We start from the raw sequence: 18264 nt of genomic DNA on the forward strand, positions 1-18264 counted from the left end.
CAGTGAACGTTCGGAGAATAGTCTTACATATTCGTGAGCAGTTAAAATTTGTTGGACTATCAAATTCTCGTGCATCACAACACAACAAACTCAAAGGAAAGTCACTAGTAGGCAACACAGAAGCTTCTATTCTCGATGCCTTAAGATCAAGTCTACGATTCAGGAATGTATGTCCTGCGCCATATTATATCTTCAGAATTGCTATTTGAATTTAATGTAACCTTTTCATTTCTTGCTATGCACAGTTTCTCTGTCAGGAGATTTTGAAAGAATTGAACTGCCTTGAGAAGCCTCGGGATCACAAAGTCATTGACATATGGCTCCTTGTGCTCATATATAGTAAGGGTGAGTCCCTGCAGAAGAGCATTGAAAAGATGTTCAAGAAGAAAATTATTGAAGATTGCATTCAGGAAGTTATGCTCGACCAGTGCATATGTGGGAATAAGGAATTGGTTCAGGTGTCTATAACAATGATGTTGTTTAAGGATTGTTTCATTTCACTGTTATGTGTTTTGCATTTCTATCTGGGTGTCTCATTTATTTTGAATAGGATTATTTCCCGTCGTTTCTTTCCTTGTCTGAGTACCTGTTGGCTTGCAAAGAACAAAGAGCTCGGGGGTTTGGCATTCACATGTATATTTGTCTGTTTGAAGAGTTCCTTGATAATTATTCAAGACAGGAAGTAAGCAGCTTGATAACTAATTTTGTGATTTATTTATGATGGAAAGGATGTTTTCTGGGAACTCTTGGTTGTGTTGTCTTTGCAGGTTCTTGGGGCACTAGTTAGTCATGTTGGATCTGGTGTAAGTTTTGAAGTGCAATCTGCTTTGGAGACCCTGTTTCTACTGGCCTCCAAATATGCACATGATTTGCTCCCTCTTTCTTGTCACATAAATGGTATCTTCTTTGTCCTGCCTAGAGTCATGTCCATTTTGTCAAGTTGTCAATTGGTAGATACCTTGATGGTTCTTCATTCTGAAATCCAGGTATTTTGGATTACTTGGAGGGATTTAGTGTTGAGAATCTACACAAGGTATATTATTGTGTCATGGAAATCAGTTAAGTGTTCTACTTGCCATTGTTTCACAGGCTTTATGGTTGTGCAGGTTTATGAGGTTTTTAGCCATTTATTACTGTCAGCTCGGTCAAGTTCAGATTCATATGGATCTTCTGTTGCAAATGAACTATTAATGATCGTAAGAAAGCAGGTATTGTAAAATCCGATTTTGTACGGAATTAATATATCGTTTGCTTTTGGGGTTTTAAAGAAAAGAAATGCTTTTGAGTGAACGTGTGGTATTGGGTATTTATGCTTTTGTCGTAATTTTGTCTCTTTCCCATCTCTAATAATTGTGAAGTGACTAAATATATGTTGCCCCTCCCACTAGGTAGGCAATCCAGATCCAAAGTTTAAGAAGATGGGCTTAATCGGAACTCTGAAGCTAGTTTCTTTTATGGGAGATAAAAGTAGTGCTTCCTATGGCTCCACATCTCAGGTAGGCCCTAGTAATATTTATATTGGAGATCTTCCATAGGTGATGGCACTAGGTGGTAATATGATTACTTTGTTGCTGACTTAGTGTATTGATTTCATTGCAATTAGTAGAAATATAGTATGACCACACATATAAATGCATGCAAATTGTTTCTTTTATAAATATCTAGATGGAAGCATGCATGCATGCATACATTTATATGAATAAGTATGTACGTGTGTATGTGTGTCTGTGTGTATATATAGTGAGTGGATAATATACTGTCTTACATGCACATATCCCGCATAAACTTCATTAATCTGTCAAATTCTACAACTACATCATGCCATATGCTGTGGGTGTGTTTTAACATAGTCAGATTTTGTATAAGCATGCTTTTAATCTTGGTCATGTCTAGATAGAGGGAAAATGCAAGTTTTAAGGCTGCCAGGGGTTGCTGTCAGCAACCCTTTTTTGCAGTATTTTTGTGAGAACTTAGTAATCCCAATTCACAATGTGGAGGTTTCTAGGGAAATTGTGACGTGTTTCAAGGCTTCTTGAGCAGAATCTGACCTAGGCTTCTTGGTACACAAACCATATTCAGGCTTGCTTACCCCTTCCTCCTCCAATTGAGAGGTCGTCACTGAGCATTCCTAGTGACCCGGGAAGAGAGGTCAAATGTCAAGGCAAGGCAAGGCAAGGCAAGGCCAGGCCATACTCCCATTCGGGAGGACATAGTATATTTAATATATCATTTCTCTACCATTAAATTAACAATAATTAAAAAGAAAAAGTAACATGAGAAACGTGCGGTCAAGCACCCAACCCATGGTACAAAGGTGAAAATCAATATTTTCAGTCTTGGATCTCTTGATTCTTGGCAAAATGATATATACTGACAGAATGACATTGTCGTTTGTACGCCAAAACCAACAAGAAATAAACTTTTTGTTTTGGATGTCTTGCTCAGATCATAACATTGTTCCACTGCGACATTTTTACAGAAACACTAGTTGGTAAAGCAATTAATTCGGTAATCTTTTGATCGATCATTTACAACTGAATATCTCCAATAACAACAAATAGACTACAGAAAAATAAATCACGACTATCCTGAAAATGGGAACAAAACTGTAGACGAGATTTGATGAGATAATACTCTGTTCTATTATTCACAGTGTACACACAAGTATATATATACCCTAAATACAAGAGACTCATATACCCTTATACAAACACATTATAGACAATGTATTCTAACACTCCCCCTCAAGCTGGGGCATATACATCATATAAACCCAGCTTGAAACAAATAGGTTTTAATCGACTCCAACACAAGGATTTAGTAAACACATATGCGAGTTGATCTACGGACTTCACAAAAGGTGTAGCAATGTCACCACTTAGTATCTTATCTCGAATGAAGTGACAATCAATCTCTATATGTTTAGTCCTCTCATGAAACACAGGGTTACAGGCAATATGCAGTGCAGCTTGATTATCACAAAATAGCTGGAGAGGGATAGGAGCTAGAAACCCAATTTCTTGAAGAAAGTGTAGTAACCATGTCAGCTCACTAGTAGTATGTGCCATTGCCCTGTATTCAGCTTCCGCACTAGAACGAGCTACTACTGTTTGTTTCTTACTCTTCCATGTAACCAAGTTATCTCCTACAAAGGTACAATATCCCATAGTAGATCTTCTATCTGAAGGAGATCCTGCCCAATCAGCATCTGAAAATGCTTCAACTCTAAGATGTCCATTTGGTCGATATAGTATTCTAAGGCCAGGTGCTCGCTTGAGATAACGAAGAATATGAATTACAGCATCCCAATGTGAGATCCTAGGCGTTTGTAAAAATTGACTCAGTACACTCACTGCATAAGAGATGTCTGGTCTAGTGATGGTAAGATAGTTCAATTTCCCAACAAGTCTTTGATACATACCTGGATCTCTAAACAACTCCCCTCCTTTCAAGAATTTATGATTGAGATCCATAAGGGTGTCAATAGGTCGTGCACCCAACATGCCGGTTTCTTCTAAAAGATCAAGTACATATTTCCTCTGAGATAGGTTGATGCCCTTTTTAGATCTACTGATTTCAATTCCAAGGAAATATCTAAGCTTGCCAAAGTCTTTCGTCTGAAACTGATCATGTAAAAATTGCTTTAGTCTAATAATTCCAGCAGTCACTCCCAGTAATTACAATATCATCCACGTATACAACCAACAAAATGTGACTTGCATCACTATGCAAGTGAAATACCGAGTGATCTGTTTGGCATCTGTGAAGACCAAATGTCAATATAGCATCAGAGAACCTTCCAAACCATGCACGAGGAGATTGTTTCAAACCTTATAATGCTTTTTTCAACCTGCATACAGTACCTCGATATTCCCCCTGAGCAACAAACCCAGGTGGTTGCTCCATATAAACTTCCTCATGCAAGTCGCCATGGAGGAATGTATTTTTTACATCCAGCTGAAATAAGGGCCAGTCAAAATTAACAGCAAGAGAGATTAACACTCGAACAGAAGAGATTTTGGCAAGTGGAGAGAATGTCTCTTTGTAGTCAATGCCATAGGTTTGAGTGTAGCCCTTTGCAACCAAGCGGCCTTTTAGACGTTCTACAGAACCATTAGGATGAAATTTGATAGTGTATATCCATTTACAGCCAACAAGTTGTTTACTAGGTGGTAGTGGAACAAGATCCCATGTGCCATTATGATGAAGAACATCCATTTCATTTTCCATAGCTGTCCTCCATCCCGGATCAGATAATGCATCCTGAAGTGTCTTAGGAATAGAGAGTTTTGAAACTTGAGATGTAAAACATGAGAATGAATGGGATAAGGCATGATATGAAACAAATTGACTAATAGGATGTTGAGTAACACAAGAACGATTACCTTTGCGAAAAGCAATAGGTAGAGAGTCCGAAGTGCTGGGCAACTCAACATCTGAAGATGGAGGCACGACTGGTTGGGGCATGGGAGCTGGCAGCCGCAAGCGACGTGAGTAAACCTATAAAGGAACTGGGGAAGGTTGGGTAAGGTTGGGTGATTGTGAGGGAGATAATGTTAGAGTAGGTAATGGTAGAGGATCACACTCAACACTCGAATATGTATTTGAAAAATAGGGTATGGACTCAAAGAAGGTAACATTAGCACTCGTGAAATAGCGTCTAAGAGCAGGACTATAGCAGCGATATCCTTTTTGAGTCCGGGAATAACCAACAAAGAGACACTTGGTAGAACGGGGGTCAAGTTTATCAAAGCCTGGATCAAGGTTATGAACAAAGCAAACACATCCAAAGATTTTTGGCGGAAGAGAAAAAGGTGAAGATGATGGAAACAAGACTAAGAAGGGAGATGAACCATTAAGAACTGATGAAGGCATACGATTAATAAGATGACAAGCAGTAAGAACACCATCACTCCAAAACCGTTTAGGAACATGCATATGTAGCAATAGTGCTCGAGTTACATCTAACAAATGCCGGTTTTTGTGTTCAGCCACCTCATTCTGTTGAGATGTATATGAACATGATGTTTGATGAACAATTCCTTTGTCACTTAGGTAAGTAGCAAAGGCACTAGATAGATATTCTCTAGCATTATCAGAACTCAAAATCTGAACCTTTTTGTTAAATTGAGTTTTAATTTATTTCCAGAACACTTGAAATATGAAAAGAAGTTCAGATCTGGCTTTCATAAAAAACAACCATGTCACACGAGAGTAGTCATCAACAAATGTAACAAAATATTGAAACTTGTTTGATTCAATGTTGATTGGTCCCCATATATCAGAGTGAACCAATTCAAAAGGACTCGATGCTCGTTTATCAATACGAGGAACAAAAGACACACGATGGTGTTTACTAAGTTGACATGCTTCACAAGAAAAGGGAGACACACTTCCCAAGTTCCTAATTTGACACTTCAAAAGAGAAAGTGAGGGATGACCCAGGCGATAGTGCCATTAAAAAGCAAATGATAAGGGGGTTGTAAGGGCTCGAGTGGGTGACTGTTGAACATCAAGGTAATACAGACCACCAGCTTCATGCCCCGTGCCAATCTTGTTCCCCGTCTTGAGATCCTGAAAAACACATGAAGAGGGATAAAAAGTCACCGAACATTGTAGATTTTGAGTAATCTTACTAATAGACAACAAACTAAAAGGAAAACTCGGAGCATGTAGGACAGATGACAAGGATATGGAGTCAGTGAATTTAGTGGATCCAATGCCTGTAACTTTAGCAAGAGAACCATTAGCAAGAGTGATACTTTTTACAGATGGTATAGTATTTAACTTAGACAGGGCAGAAGACAAACCGGTCAAATGTTCATTAGCTCCTGAATCAATGATCCATGGACCTTGAGTGGATGAGACAAGACATGCGGATGCTATACCTGAGTGGGTAAGAGTAGCTGTGGAAGATGAAGCCTCTGTGTGATCCAAAAACCGCTCATACTCATCCTTTGATATACTAATCATATCTGAAGATCGGTTGGAGCTCGTTGACTGTGGATCATCTTGGAAAGTGGCTTGATTAGCAGACCCAGATGGTCTACCATGTAGATCCCAACAATAATCCACTGAGTGGTTAGTGCGACCACAATGGATGCACTTACGAAATTCACGACCTCGAGTGCGATTATCTCTTCCCCCACGTGCACCTTTACCAGTCCGACCTCCACGCCCAGCAGGAGCAACATAGGAAGCAGTTAAAGTAGATCTCTCATTACTCTGATCAGAAGACAATGTAGCTCGCTGAAGTCGGGAGAATACATCAGGAAATGAGGGAAGCTGTGGACTTGCCAAAATTTGAGAACGCACTGACTCATACTCCGGTTTTAAGCCAACAAAAAAGCGAACAATATTAAAATCTTCTCGTTGTTTTAGCATAATTGGAACATCAAAAGTGAGGGGTTGATACATTTTAAGTTCTTCACATATGCCCATTACTTGAGAATAATATTCCTCCAGGCCCAAAGCATTCTGTTCCAACACGAAAAATTGTTTACACAACTCATAAATACGAGTTATGTTTCCAGCACCTGAATACATCTGTTTGAGATGCCCCCACACCTCTTGAGCAGTGTCAAAATGTATTAAACTTGAGCAGATACTAGGTTCAATACTAGTCAACATCAGAGATAATATTTGAGCATCTTCCTGCTCCCATTGAGCAAATGTAGATCTAGTCGAAGCAGGAATTGGATCAATCAGATGAGTACGACGAAGACCCTTGCCTTTCAAAAACATTTCAACGGATCTTGACCATAACTTGTAATTCTTTCCATTTAACTTCACCGAAGTCATAGGCATACTAATATTTGGTGCAAGTGACATTGACTCTGTTAGAATATATTGTCTATAATGTGTTTGTATAAGGGTATATGGGTCTCTTGTAGTTAGGGTATATATATACTTGTGTGTACACTGTGAATAATAAGAAAAACAGAGTATTATTTCATCAAATCTCGTCTACATGGTATTAGAGCACGATTCTCACGAATCTGAGTTCTGTATGAGTTGAGAGTGTTTTTCGGGTGTAGTTTGTGAGCTCATAGTGTTCCCCGGTGTGTTTCCGCGTGGTTGCCGTGTGGCTTGGGTGCTTGCCGGCGCCGTGTGGTGGTTGAAGTGCTTTCCGGCCACTTTCCGGCATCATCTCCGGTACTGGACACCAGGGGTGAGCTCGCTGGCAGTTTCTGTTGGTACCGATCCTTGTTGCCGTCGTCTTCAATCGCCGGAAGGGGTCACCGTCACTGATATAGTATCGTTTGGTTGCAGGTAAGCTCGTATTCCAGTTCTGGAATAGGCATAACCTTGAACCTGTATAAGGTTTTATTCCAGGTTGGAATAAAACGCGTTTGGTAACACAGATAACTTAAACCTATCTTGGGTTAGGATAGGCTTATCCGAGAAAGACCCAAACGAGCCAGACCCGGACCCGATCCAAGACTGACCCGGACCCGATCCGAGACAGGTCCATATCGGCCATATATCAACCGAAAGAGACCCGATACATGCCGATACAGAGCCGATTTCGGCCGATACAGTCCGGTTCCGGCCACTTTCAGGCCGATACATACCGGTTCCGAACCGGTACAACCCTTTTTTGACCGGTTCAGACTTGTTTCACCCGATACAGGCCCGAGATTTGGGTTTTTAATCTGGATTTCTACTTTTCCAGATTGTATTTTCCAGTTTTTCATCCATATTTCATGTTTTTTGTGTGAAATCTTTGTTTCTAAGTGGATTGTTGTGATATCTTGGTATCTTTTCCATGGCAACTAAATTTGAGTCAATGTCACTTGCACCAAATATTAGTATGCCTATGACTTCGGTGAAGTTAAATGGAAAGAATTACATGTTGTGGTCAAGATCCGTTGAAATGTTTTTGAAAGGCAAGGGTCTTCTTCGTACTCATCTGACTGATCCAATTCCTGCTTCGACTAGTTCTACATTTGCTCAATGGGAGCAGGAAGATGCTCAAATATTATCTCTGATGTTGACTAGTATTGAACCTAGTATCTGCTCAAGTTTAATACATTTTGACACTGCTCAAGAGGTGTGGGGACATCTCAAACAGATGTATTCAGGTGCTGGAAACATAACTCGTATTTATGAGTTGTGTAAACAATTCTTCGTGTTGGAACAGAATGCTTTGGGCCTGGAAGAATATTATTCTCAAGTAATGGGCATATGTGAAGAATTCAAAATGTATCAACCCGTCACTTCTGATGTTCCAAGTATGCTAAAACAACGAGAAGATTTTAATATTGTTCGCTTTCTTTTCGGCTTAAAACCGGAATACGAGTTAGTGCGTTCTCAAATTTTGGCAAGTCCACAGCTTCCCTCATTTCCTGATGTATTCTCCCGGCTTCAGCGAGCTACATTGTCTTCTGATCAGAATAATGAGAGATTTGCTTTAATTGCCTCCTATGTTGCTCCTGCTGGGCGTGGAGGTCGGAGTGGTAGAGATGCACGTGGGGAAAGAGATGATCGCACTCGAGGTCGTGAATTTCGTAAGTGCACCCATTGTGGTCACACTAACCACTCAGTGGATTATTGTTGGGATCTACATGGTAGACCATCTGGGTCTGCTAATCAAGCCACTTTCCAAGATGATCCACAGTCAACGAGCTCCAACCGATCTTCAGATATGATTAGTATATCAAAGGATGAGTATGAGCGGTTTTTGGATCACACAGAGGCTTCATCTTCCACAGCTACTCTTACCCACTCAGGTATAGCATCCGCATGTCTTGTCTCATCCACTCAAGGTCCATGGATCATTGATTCAGGAGCTAATGAACATTTGACCGGTTTGTCTTCTGCCCTGTCTAAGTTAAATACTGTACCATCTGTAAAAAGTGTCACTCTTGCTAATGGTTCTCTTGCTAAAGTTACAGGCATTGGATCCACTAAACTCACTGACTCCATATCCTTGTCATCTGTCCTACATGCTCCGAGTTTTCCTTTTAGTTTGTTGTCTATTAGTAAGATTACTCAAAATCTACAATGTTCAGTGACTTTTTATCCCTCTTCATGTGTTTTTCAGGATCTCAAGACGGGGAACAAGATTGGTACGGGGCATGAAGCTGGTGGTCTGTATTACCTTGATGTTCAACAGTCACCCACTCGAGCCCTTACAACCCCCTCATCATCTGCTTTTGAATGGCACTGTCGCCTAGGTCACCCCTCACTTTCTCTTTTTGAAGTGTCAAATTAAGAACTTGGGAAGTGTGTCTCCCTTTTCTTGTGAAGCGTGTCAACTTAGTAAACACCATCGTGTGTCTTTTGTTCCTCGTATTGATAAACGAGCGTCGAGTCCTTTTGAATTGGTTCACTCTGATATATGGGGACCAATCAACATTGAATCAAACAAGTTTCAATATTTTGTTACATTTGTTGATGACTACTCTCGTGTGACATGGTTGTTTTTGATGAAGGCCAGATCTGAACTTCTTTCCATATTTCAAGTGTTCTGGAAATAAATTAAAACTCAATTTAACAAAAGGGTTCAGATTTTGCGTTCTGATAATGCTAGAGAATATCTATGTAGTGCCTTTGCTACTTACCTAAGTGACAAAGGAATTGTTCATCAAACATCATGTTCATATACACCCCAACAGAATGGGGTGGCTGAACGCAAAAACCGGCATTTGTTAGATGTAACCTGAGCACTATTGTTACATATGCATGTTCTTAAACGGTTTTGGAGTGATGGTGTTCTTACTGCTTGTCATCTTATTAATCGTATGCCTTCATCAGTCCTTAATGGTTCATCTCCCTTCTCAGTCTTGTTTCCATCATTTTCACATTTTTCTCTTCCGCCGAAAGTCTTTGGATGTGTTTGCTTTGTTCATAACCTTGGTCCAGGCTTTGATAAACTTGACCCCCATTCTACCAAGTGTCTCTTTGTTGGTTATTCCCGGACTCAAAAAGGATATCGCTGCTATAGTCTTGCTCTTAGACGCTATTTCACGAGTGCTGATGTTACCTTCTTTGAGTCCATACCCTATTTTTCAAATACATCTTCGAGTGTTGAGTGTGATTCTCTACCATTACCTACTCTTACATTATCTCCCTCACAATCACCCAACCTTACCCAACCTTCCCCAGTTCCTTTACAGGTTTACTCACGTCGCTTGCGGCCGCCGGCTCTCATGCCCCAACCAGTCGTGCCTCCATCTTCAGATCCTGAGTTGCCCAGTACTTTGGACTCTTTACCTATTGCTCTTCGCAAAGGTAAACGTTCTTGTGTTACTCAACATCCTATTAGTCAATTTGTTTCATATAATGCCTTATCCCCTTCATTCTCATGTTTTACATCTCAAGTTTCAAAACTCTCTATTCCTAAGACATTTCAGGATGCATTATCTGATCCGGGATGGAGGACAGTTATGGAAAATGAAATGGATGCTCTTCATCATAACGACACATGGGATCTTGTTCCACTACTACCTAGTAAAAAACTTGTTGGTTGGAAATGGGTATACACTATCAAATTTCATCCTAATGGTTCTGTAGAACGTCTGAAAGCCCGCTTGGTTGCAAAGGGCTACACTCAAACCTATGGCATTGAATACGAAGAGACGTTCTCTCCAGTTGCCAAAATCTCTTCTGTTCGAGTGCTAATCTCTCTTGCTGTTAATTTAGGCTGGCCCTTATTTCAGCTGGATGTAAAAAATGCATTCCTCCATGGCAACTTGCATGAGGAAGTTTATATGGAGCAACCACCTGGGTTTGTTGCTCAGGGGGAGTATCAAGGTACTGTATGCAGGTTGAAAAAGGCATTATACGGTTTGAAACAATCTCCTCGAGCATGGTTTGGAAGGTTCTCTGATGTTGTATTGACATTTGGTCTTCACAGATGCCAAACAGATCACTCGGTATTTCACTTGCATAGTGATGCAGGTCACATTTTGTTGGTTGTATACGTGGATGATATTGTAATTACTGGGAGTGACTCTGCTGGAATTATTAGACTAAAACAATTTTTACATGATCAGTTTCAGACGAAAGACTTTGGCAAGCTTAGATATTTCCTTGGAATTGAAGTCAGTAGATCTAAAGAGGGCATCAACCTATCTCAGAGGAAATATGTACTTGATCTTTTGGAAGAAACCGGCATGTTAGGTGCATGACCTATTGACACCCCTATGGATCCCAATTGTAAATTCTTGAAAGAAGAAGGGGAGTTGTTTAGAGATCCAGGTATGTATCAAAGATTAGTTGGGAAATTGAACTATCTTACCATCACTAGACCAGACATCTCTTATGCAGTGAGTGTACTGAGTCAATTTTTACAAACGCCTAGGATCTCACATCGGGATGCTGTAATTCATATTCTTTGTTATCTCAAGCGAGCACCTGGCCTTGGAATACTGTATCGACCAAATGGACATCTTAGAGTTGAAGCATTTTCAGATGCTGATTGGGCAGGATCTCCTTCAGATAGAAGATCTACTACGGGATATTGTACCTTTGTAGGAGGTAACTTGGTTACATGGAAGAGTAAGAAATAAATAGTAGTAGCTCGTTCTAGTGCGGAAGCTGAATACAGGGCAATGACACATACTACTAGTGAGTTGACATGGTTACAACACTTTCTTCAAGAGATTGGGTTTCCAGCTCCTATCCCTCTCCAGCTATTTTGTGATAATCAAGCTGCACTGCATCGGCCGGTATCGGATCTGTTTCGGCCAATATGGACTTGTTTCGGATCGGGTCCGGGTCGGTCTCGGATCGGGTCCGGGTTTGGCTCGTTTGGATCTGTCTCGGATAAGCCTATCCTAACCCAGGATAGGTTTAAGCTATCCGTGTTACCAAACGGGTTTTATTCCAACCTGGAATAAAACCTTATACAGGTTCGGGGTTATGCCTACTCCATAACTGGAATACGAGCTTACTTGCAACCAAACGGTACTGGATTGGCGACGGTGACCCGTTCCGGCGGCTGAAGACAACGGCAACTAGGCTCGTTACCCACAGAAACTGCCGGCGAGTTCACCCCTGGTGTCCAGTACCGGAGATGATGCCGGAAAGTGCCTCAAACCACCGCAAGCCGCCGACGAGCACCCAAACTGCACGGAAACCACACGGAAACACGCCGGGGAACATGGTGAGCTCACAAACTACACCCGAAAAACACTCTCAAACCATACAAAACTCAGATTCGTGAGAATCGCGCTCTGATACCATGTAGATGAGATTTGATGAGATAATACTCTGTTCTATTATTCACAGTGTACACACAAGTATATATATACCCTAAATACAAGAGACCCATATACCCTTATACAAACACATTATAGACAATATATTCTAACAAAAACAAAACAATACACATCAGAAAAGGCTTGCAAACTACCCAATCTACCAAATACAGCAATTGGGATTTTTTTTTTTTTGAGTCAGAAGCTTGCCTTATAAACATTGTCATTTTTGGCTTGTAGAAGGGCAAAACAACATATATTTTTTTTCAACCCAGGAAAAAATACTGAGAAAATGACATTGCTGTTTGCCACCATAATAGCAACCAAGAATTCGATCTGTCGTTTTGGTTGTCTTCCTCGTGTTATCAACATTGTCACTCCTCAAGTGCAGAAACTGTAGTTACTGAGATATGAAACACTGCTGTAATTCAGTGGCTGCAGCAACAATTCTTGTAAGCCCCCGATAATGATAACCTACAACAAAAATATAAATGAAAATGCGAAATCATTTGTAGTTGATGATCTAGATTAACTCTGTTCTGTGAGGCACATTGATCTAGGTGTCGGAGAAAGCATTGAAAACCACTAAAAAGGGGGAGGAAGTGCCCTGATACTGAGTTAACTAATGAAAAGAAATGGAAAACAGATAATCTTACGACACATCAGCAGGAAGTGCCTGCTATATGCCTTTTTCAGTGTTGAAATTATTTAAACAGCTGATGATCTTTTAGCGCCCTTGTCTGGTAATGAGTTATTTGAAATGCAATAATTTACCAATATATATTGTAGGAGTGTGTTCATTCCTGGATTTTATGGGTACAGAAATCAAATTGTGAAGAGGCATTGGAACTTCTGAAAGCTTCATTGGAGTCTTGCAGACGGTACCCCTTACCGTTGATACTGTTTTATGATGAACTGACCACAATTTTGGACAATGGAACTCTTCATCCGTCAATTATGGAGCTGTAAGTTAAGTTTAACAAACTGATTTATCTTCTTACTGGTTAGCAATACCGAGAAATGACTTCATTACATTTTTTTTTCCCTAAATTTTGCTTGTATATTGTAGGATTGTGAAACATGTAGGAGAGTTCGAATCTGTTTTTCTGTCCGATCTTGAAGGTGGGAAAATGCCTTCTAAGGAATCATATTGTGGTTTAGAAGGTAAGTTTTGTGATTTACTCTGTTTAGTTCCCAAAATCATAAAAGAAAGTAGATTATCTTGGGCCGTGGATTGAGCATCTTTTCTGGTTATTCCTTTCAGGTGAATTGTGGATGAACTTGGACGGTGATATATCTCCTGTTTGTTTGAACATTTTGCCATTGGCTTCCTCTTCCCTGCAGTATTGTTTTGGCCATGCTCTCCCATGTATCACTTCAGAACTTGCCCTAATTTTACTGAATTCTGAAGTTAAAATTTTGTTTGTGCAGGTCAGCTTCCTTGCAATTTCTTCCTGCTAACTTCCTCTTACTATCCACTGTAAGTGCATGGTCCTTTTGGTAGTGGGAAACAAAATAAGTAATGGATAATTAATTGTTGGTTTCTATCTGTTGTCAGATTGAGAGGTCAACAAATCAAGGATCTCTTGAAGGAATTGATGCTCTACTTGGCTGCCCTTTGCACCTTCCTTCATCTAAGGTCAAACCAATAAAAATGCCTTTCTTAACATATTCAATTGGTATCTATACCTTTATGTGCCATTTTACTGTGTTTTAGAGCATAAGGGATTCAGTTTATTTTGGGTTGATCAATGTTACACTCTTTTTTTTTTTGGGGGGGGGGGCGTAAGTGAGTGATTATATAAATGAAAAATGCCTGTGCAAAAGCATAGTGCATACCCTAGACTAAGACAAGTCAGTAACAGGTTGGTAAGATGACTAAGTCACTCCCTAAACCAACTCGGATAACAAAATAAACTTCTTGGAGCTACTGAAGCTTTAGTTCATTCTCTGAAATGCCCCATAATCTTTATAGTTGTCTAGTTTTATTGGGATGGATTAAAACTACAAATGATGTTATATTTAGTCTTCCCCAATGCATAATGTCATGAATAACATCCCACACATTCTTAACTTTGCTTCTGAAAGTTCTAGCATTCCTTTCCATCCAAATAGCATTAACTGTAGCAGCTAGGATCTTTTGTAATCCACCCTCATGGGAGATTTTCCTGTGAAGTTCTCACTCATCCATTGATTGTTCCTTCTCAACTTCTACAGATGATGGGTGGATTCAGTTAGCATAGCAAGTACCATATTCACTCAAGCAATGGGCAAGAATAGTAGACAGGGTCAAGATTCTCATATTGGATAGTTTCATAAGCTTGCAACTTGTCTGGGGTGTTCAGTATGTTATGGATCGCTAGCCAGAGGATTAAGGCGTGATGGGGACCTCTTTCTTATGCTAAACAATTTTGTGCCACTTCACCTCCAAAACATGAGACTTAATGCTTTCTCAAAGAATTTTAACAGAAACTGTTCCCTCAGGATGACTAGTCCATTGAAGTTGATCATCTCTCGTAGGATCATCATAGGATTGGGCTTAAGTCTGTTATTGATTGTATTCTTAGTCTCTATCCAATTCACAGATTGAGCAATTGGACAATTCCATTCAACCTGTGCTGTAGTTGCTCCAACCGTTGCCTTCTTTCCTAACCTTGAATGAGAGATTAACATTTCTTCAAACCCATCAATCAGATGGAAAGACGGTACTGATTATCAAATCATAAGGAGATGGATGGTCTACTACCCAGCCCATATTTAAATTTTCCTCAAGTTATTGTTTTCAGCTTAGTTTTACTTCATGCCTGTGAGCTTTCACGATAGAGTTTTAGCTGCCAAAAGCTTCAGCTCTAATCAGATATGTATGAATCCAATTAGGCCATACAAAATTTGGACTTGTCGATACAAATGTACAGCAAATACTTCAGCATAGCTGTCTTGTCCTATTGATCCAAGCCTCTAAAGCCAAACCTACCTTACGAGGCATATGTTGCATAATTTGCTTTGCCACCGTCTTAGGAAGAACAAGCAGGGATGATCAAACACTATGGTCTTCAAGAACAGGAATCACTTCGTGTTGGAGAAGTTTCTAGAGATCCACCTCTGAGCTTTGTGAAGGATATTATTCTTTACAACCCCTGACAAGAGTTCTGTTCAGCCCCTTTTGCAAGCTTTGCCCTTTCACAGAACACCGAGTGAATCTAGCACCTAAGGAAGATTCCTTCTAGAAAGCATAGGCCATTGCCACTCCCCCCCCCCCACAAAAAAAAAAATCTTATCTCTTAATAATATTACAATTCACCCAGTACCCAACGGAGAATTTATGTAGCTGCCTTACAGTCAATAATTCCATAATCATTTCTTAGAATTTGGTTGCATTTATCATAAACAATACAAAAACTTTAATTGTATCCCTTGCCATTTCCCCACAATGATGCTGGGCAGAAATGTCAAGAAGATTAATCTGCATATCCAATTTAGTACGAAGCCATACCTTACCTCCCTCTTGCTTATATGAATAAACCTTTGGAATATTAAACTTATTACAAATACTATTGTGGAGGGCCCATGCTTGATTCCCCCAGAAAACCATGTCAATTGTTTATAAAAGAGAGGACATTTTCCTAATATGGAAGTGTCTTGATAGTTGATATGCTAGTACCAGCCTAGCAAAGGGAGCCAAGAGATTACAAGGTAGGCAGTGACGTTCACTCAAAACATTGAAGAAGAAAAACTTACCTATTTCATCAAGTGATGATATAGGCGAGTTTTTCTCTATTGCTTGTTCTTTTAAAAATATGGAGGATGGGTGGGAGTGGACCTTTGTGGGTGTTTATGGTCCAAATTCAGATAGGTAAAGGATCCTTCTGTGGGAGGAATTGGCGGGTTTGTATTTGTTGGAAAGTTTCCAAATTTATCCCGTCAACTCTCCCTGGATTATAGGAGAAATTTCTGTAATTATGTAAATATTCTTAGGATATATTCTAGGAGATTTGTCAGCAATTGTCGTTCTTTCCTTTTAGCTTATCCTTGTAGTCTATAAGACATATGGATTGTACCTTATTTTAAAATAATAAGAAATACTATTCCAATTCTTCTCCACTTCTAGATGGTATCAGAGCCAGGTTTCTTTTCCTTTCGGCAGTCATAGCCTCTAAACCGAGGCCTTATTGCCTTAACCCTGTTCAGCCTCCATTATGTCTGAAATTTCCGAAACTTCCACCATGGCCAGACCTGAACCTGTGGTCAACACCAAAACTGAAACCAAAGTAGCCCATACCGAACCCCATTCAGTCCAAATCACAAATATCCATCTCAATGAAGCCAACTTTTTGAGATGGCCTCAGTGAGTTCGAATGTATATCTGCGGAGAGATAAGATTGGGTACCTTACTGGTGAAACCAAGGCCCCTGACAGAGCAGACCCATCATTTGCTATATGGGATGCTGAACATTCCATGATTATGGCTTGGCTTGTGAATGCAATGGATGAAGATGTTAGCGCTAATTACATGTGCTATCCTACTGCAAAAGATCTCTGGGATAGTGTTAGTCAGATGTATTCTGACCTTGGAAATTATTCTCAGATTTATGAATTGCAGCAAAAAATTGCAAGACCTAATAAGGGGAAGACAGTGTGACTAAGTATTTTAATATCCTTAAGGGACTGTGGCAGGACTTGGATCTATTCAATGATTATGAATGGAAGAGCCCTGATGATTGCAACTGCAACAAGATGGAAAATGCAAGAATTTTTAAAGTCTTGGCTAGACTCAATGATGAGTTTGATAAAGTTAGGGGGAGGATTCTTGGTAGAAAACCTCTGCCTCCAATTGGAGAGGTATTTCCTGAGGTGAGACGTGAAGATTGTTATCGAAATGTTATGCTAAAGAAAAAAGGGGCTGATGGAACAAGGGAGAACTCGACTTTGGTTGCTGCTAATCCTACCGTTTTGGCTGCTGCTAATGCCTCTGTACAGCGGTCATATCCCAATCAAAAATCTCAAGTATGGTGTGACTATTGTGATAAGCCACGCCATACCCGAGAAACCAGCTGGAAACTGCATGGAAAACCAGCAAATTGGAAGAGCAGCAAGTGATTCCTAGAGCAAATGAAGCCCAGACCAATGTTCTAAGTTCAGAGCAGATGGATCAACTCCTTCAACTGCTGAAATCCAATCCGATATCTGGTACTTCTATTGGTTCCTTGGCCCAAACAGGTAATATGCTGAGTGCCTATTCTAGTTCTTTAGCCTTTGTACCATGGATTATTGATTCAGGTGCATCCGATCATATGGCCAGTACATCTCAATTGTTTCAATCTTATTATCCTTGTCTGGGTAATAAAAAGGTTAGGATTGCAGATGAGAGTTTTTCATCCATTGCAGGAACAAGTTCAATTAGAATTTCCGGGGAAATGGAATTAAAATATGTCCTTCATGTTCCTAAACTTACTTGCAATCTTCTATCTGTTAGTAGATTACCCATGATTCTAACTGTCGTATCATATTCTTTCATTCTCACTGTAAATTTTAGGACCAGAGCTCGGGGGTGATGATTGGCAATACTAGGATGATCGATGGACTTTATTATTTTGATGATACCCTATTTAGCAATAAACAAGCTCAAGGCTTGAGTGGTAGTATTAGTTCAATCCTTGTGCGTGATCAAATAATTCTTTGGCATCTTAGATTAGGGCATCCTAGTTTTTCTTATTTAAAATATTTGTTGCCTAGTCTGTTTAAAAATTTGCTCTCAAGATGGTGTTTCCAGCTCTTTATAGAATTCCTTTTGATCATGAGGCTTTAGTGTTGGATCTGTTGGACTGCTCTAATGGCTCTCATTAGTGGAATTCTTTTTTATTAAAGCTGCTCAAGATTTAGAAATTCGAGGCATTTCGGAGTTCTTTACCTTGTTACACTCTTTGAGCATTAGTAGTCATGGGGTGGTTAGGTTGCTTTAGAGGCACACTAGGAGCAAGGAGTTTACTGTTCAATCCTTGTACAAGGTGTTGTCTTCTCAAAGTCATCTTTTCCTTGGAAGAGTATTTGGAGGAGTAAG

The 18264-nt window shown here is 39.9% G+C and overlaps 1 protein-coding gene across 4 annotated transcripts in view; it reads left to right on the forward strand.

Annotated features, from left to right (window-relative positions):
* LOC122304204 (Fanconi anemia group D2 protein homolog) overlaps nt 1–18264 on the forward strand; it is a 40863-nt gene that overhangs the window by 12066 nt on the left and 10533 nt on the right. For 3 of the 4 annotated variants that reach the window (XM_043116317.1, XM_043116318.1, XM_043116320.1), the window contains 12 exons: nt 1–167; nt 246–458; nt 551–682; nt 768–897; nt 987–1033; nt 1107–1208; nt 1389–1496; nt 12996–13171; nt 13276–13370; nt 13471–13549; nt 13638–13686; nt 13765–13845. The exon at nt 1–167 is cut by the window's left edge and continues 88 nt beyond it. In XM_043116317.1, coding sequence (XP_042972251.1) covers nt 1–167; nt 246–458; nt 551–682; nt 768–897; nt 987–1033; nt 1107–1208; nt 1389–1496; nt 12996–13171; nt 13276–13370; nt 13471–13549; nt 13638–13686; nt 13765–13845 — 1379 coding nt within the window. The remainder of the gene's footprint in view (nt 168–245; nt 459–550; nt 683–767; nt 898–986; nt 1034–1106; nt 1209–1388; nt 1497–12995; nt 13172–13275; nt 13371–13470; nt 13550–13637; nt 13687–13764; nt 13846–18264) is intronic. The other variant, XM_043116319.1, reaches the window with a different exon arrangement.

The sequence above is a fragment of the Carya illinoinensis genome, chromosome 3 (assembly GCF_018687715.1).
Source record: "Carya illinoinensis cultivar Pawnee chromosome 3, C.illinoinensisPawnee_v1, whole genome shotgun sequence".
Lineage (NCBI taxonomy): Eukaryota > Viridiplantae > Streptophyta > Magnoliopsida > Fagales > Juglandaceae > Carya > Carya illinoinensis.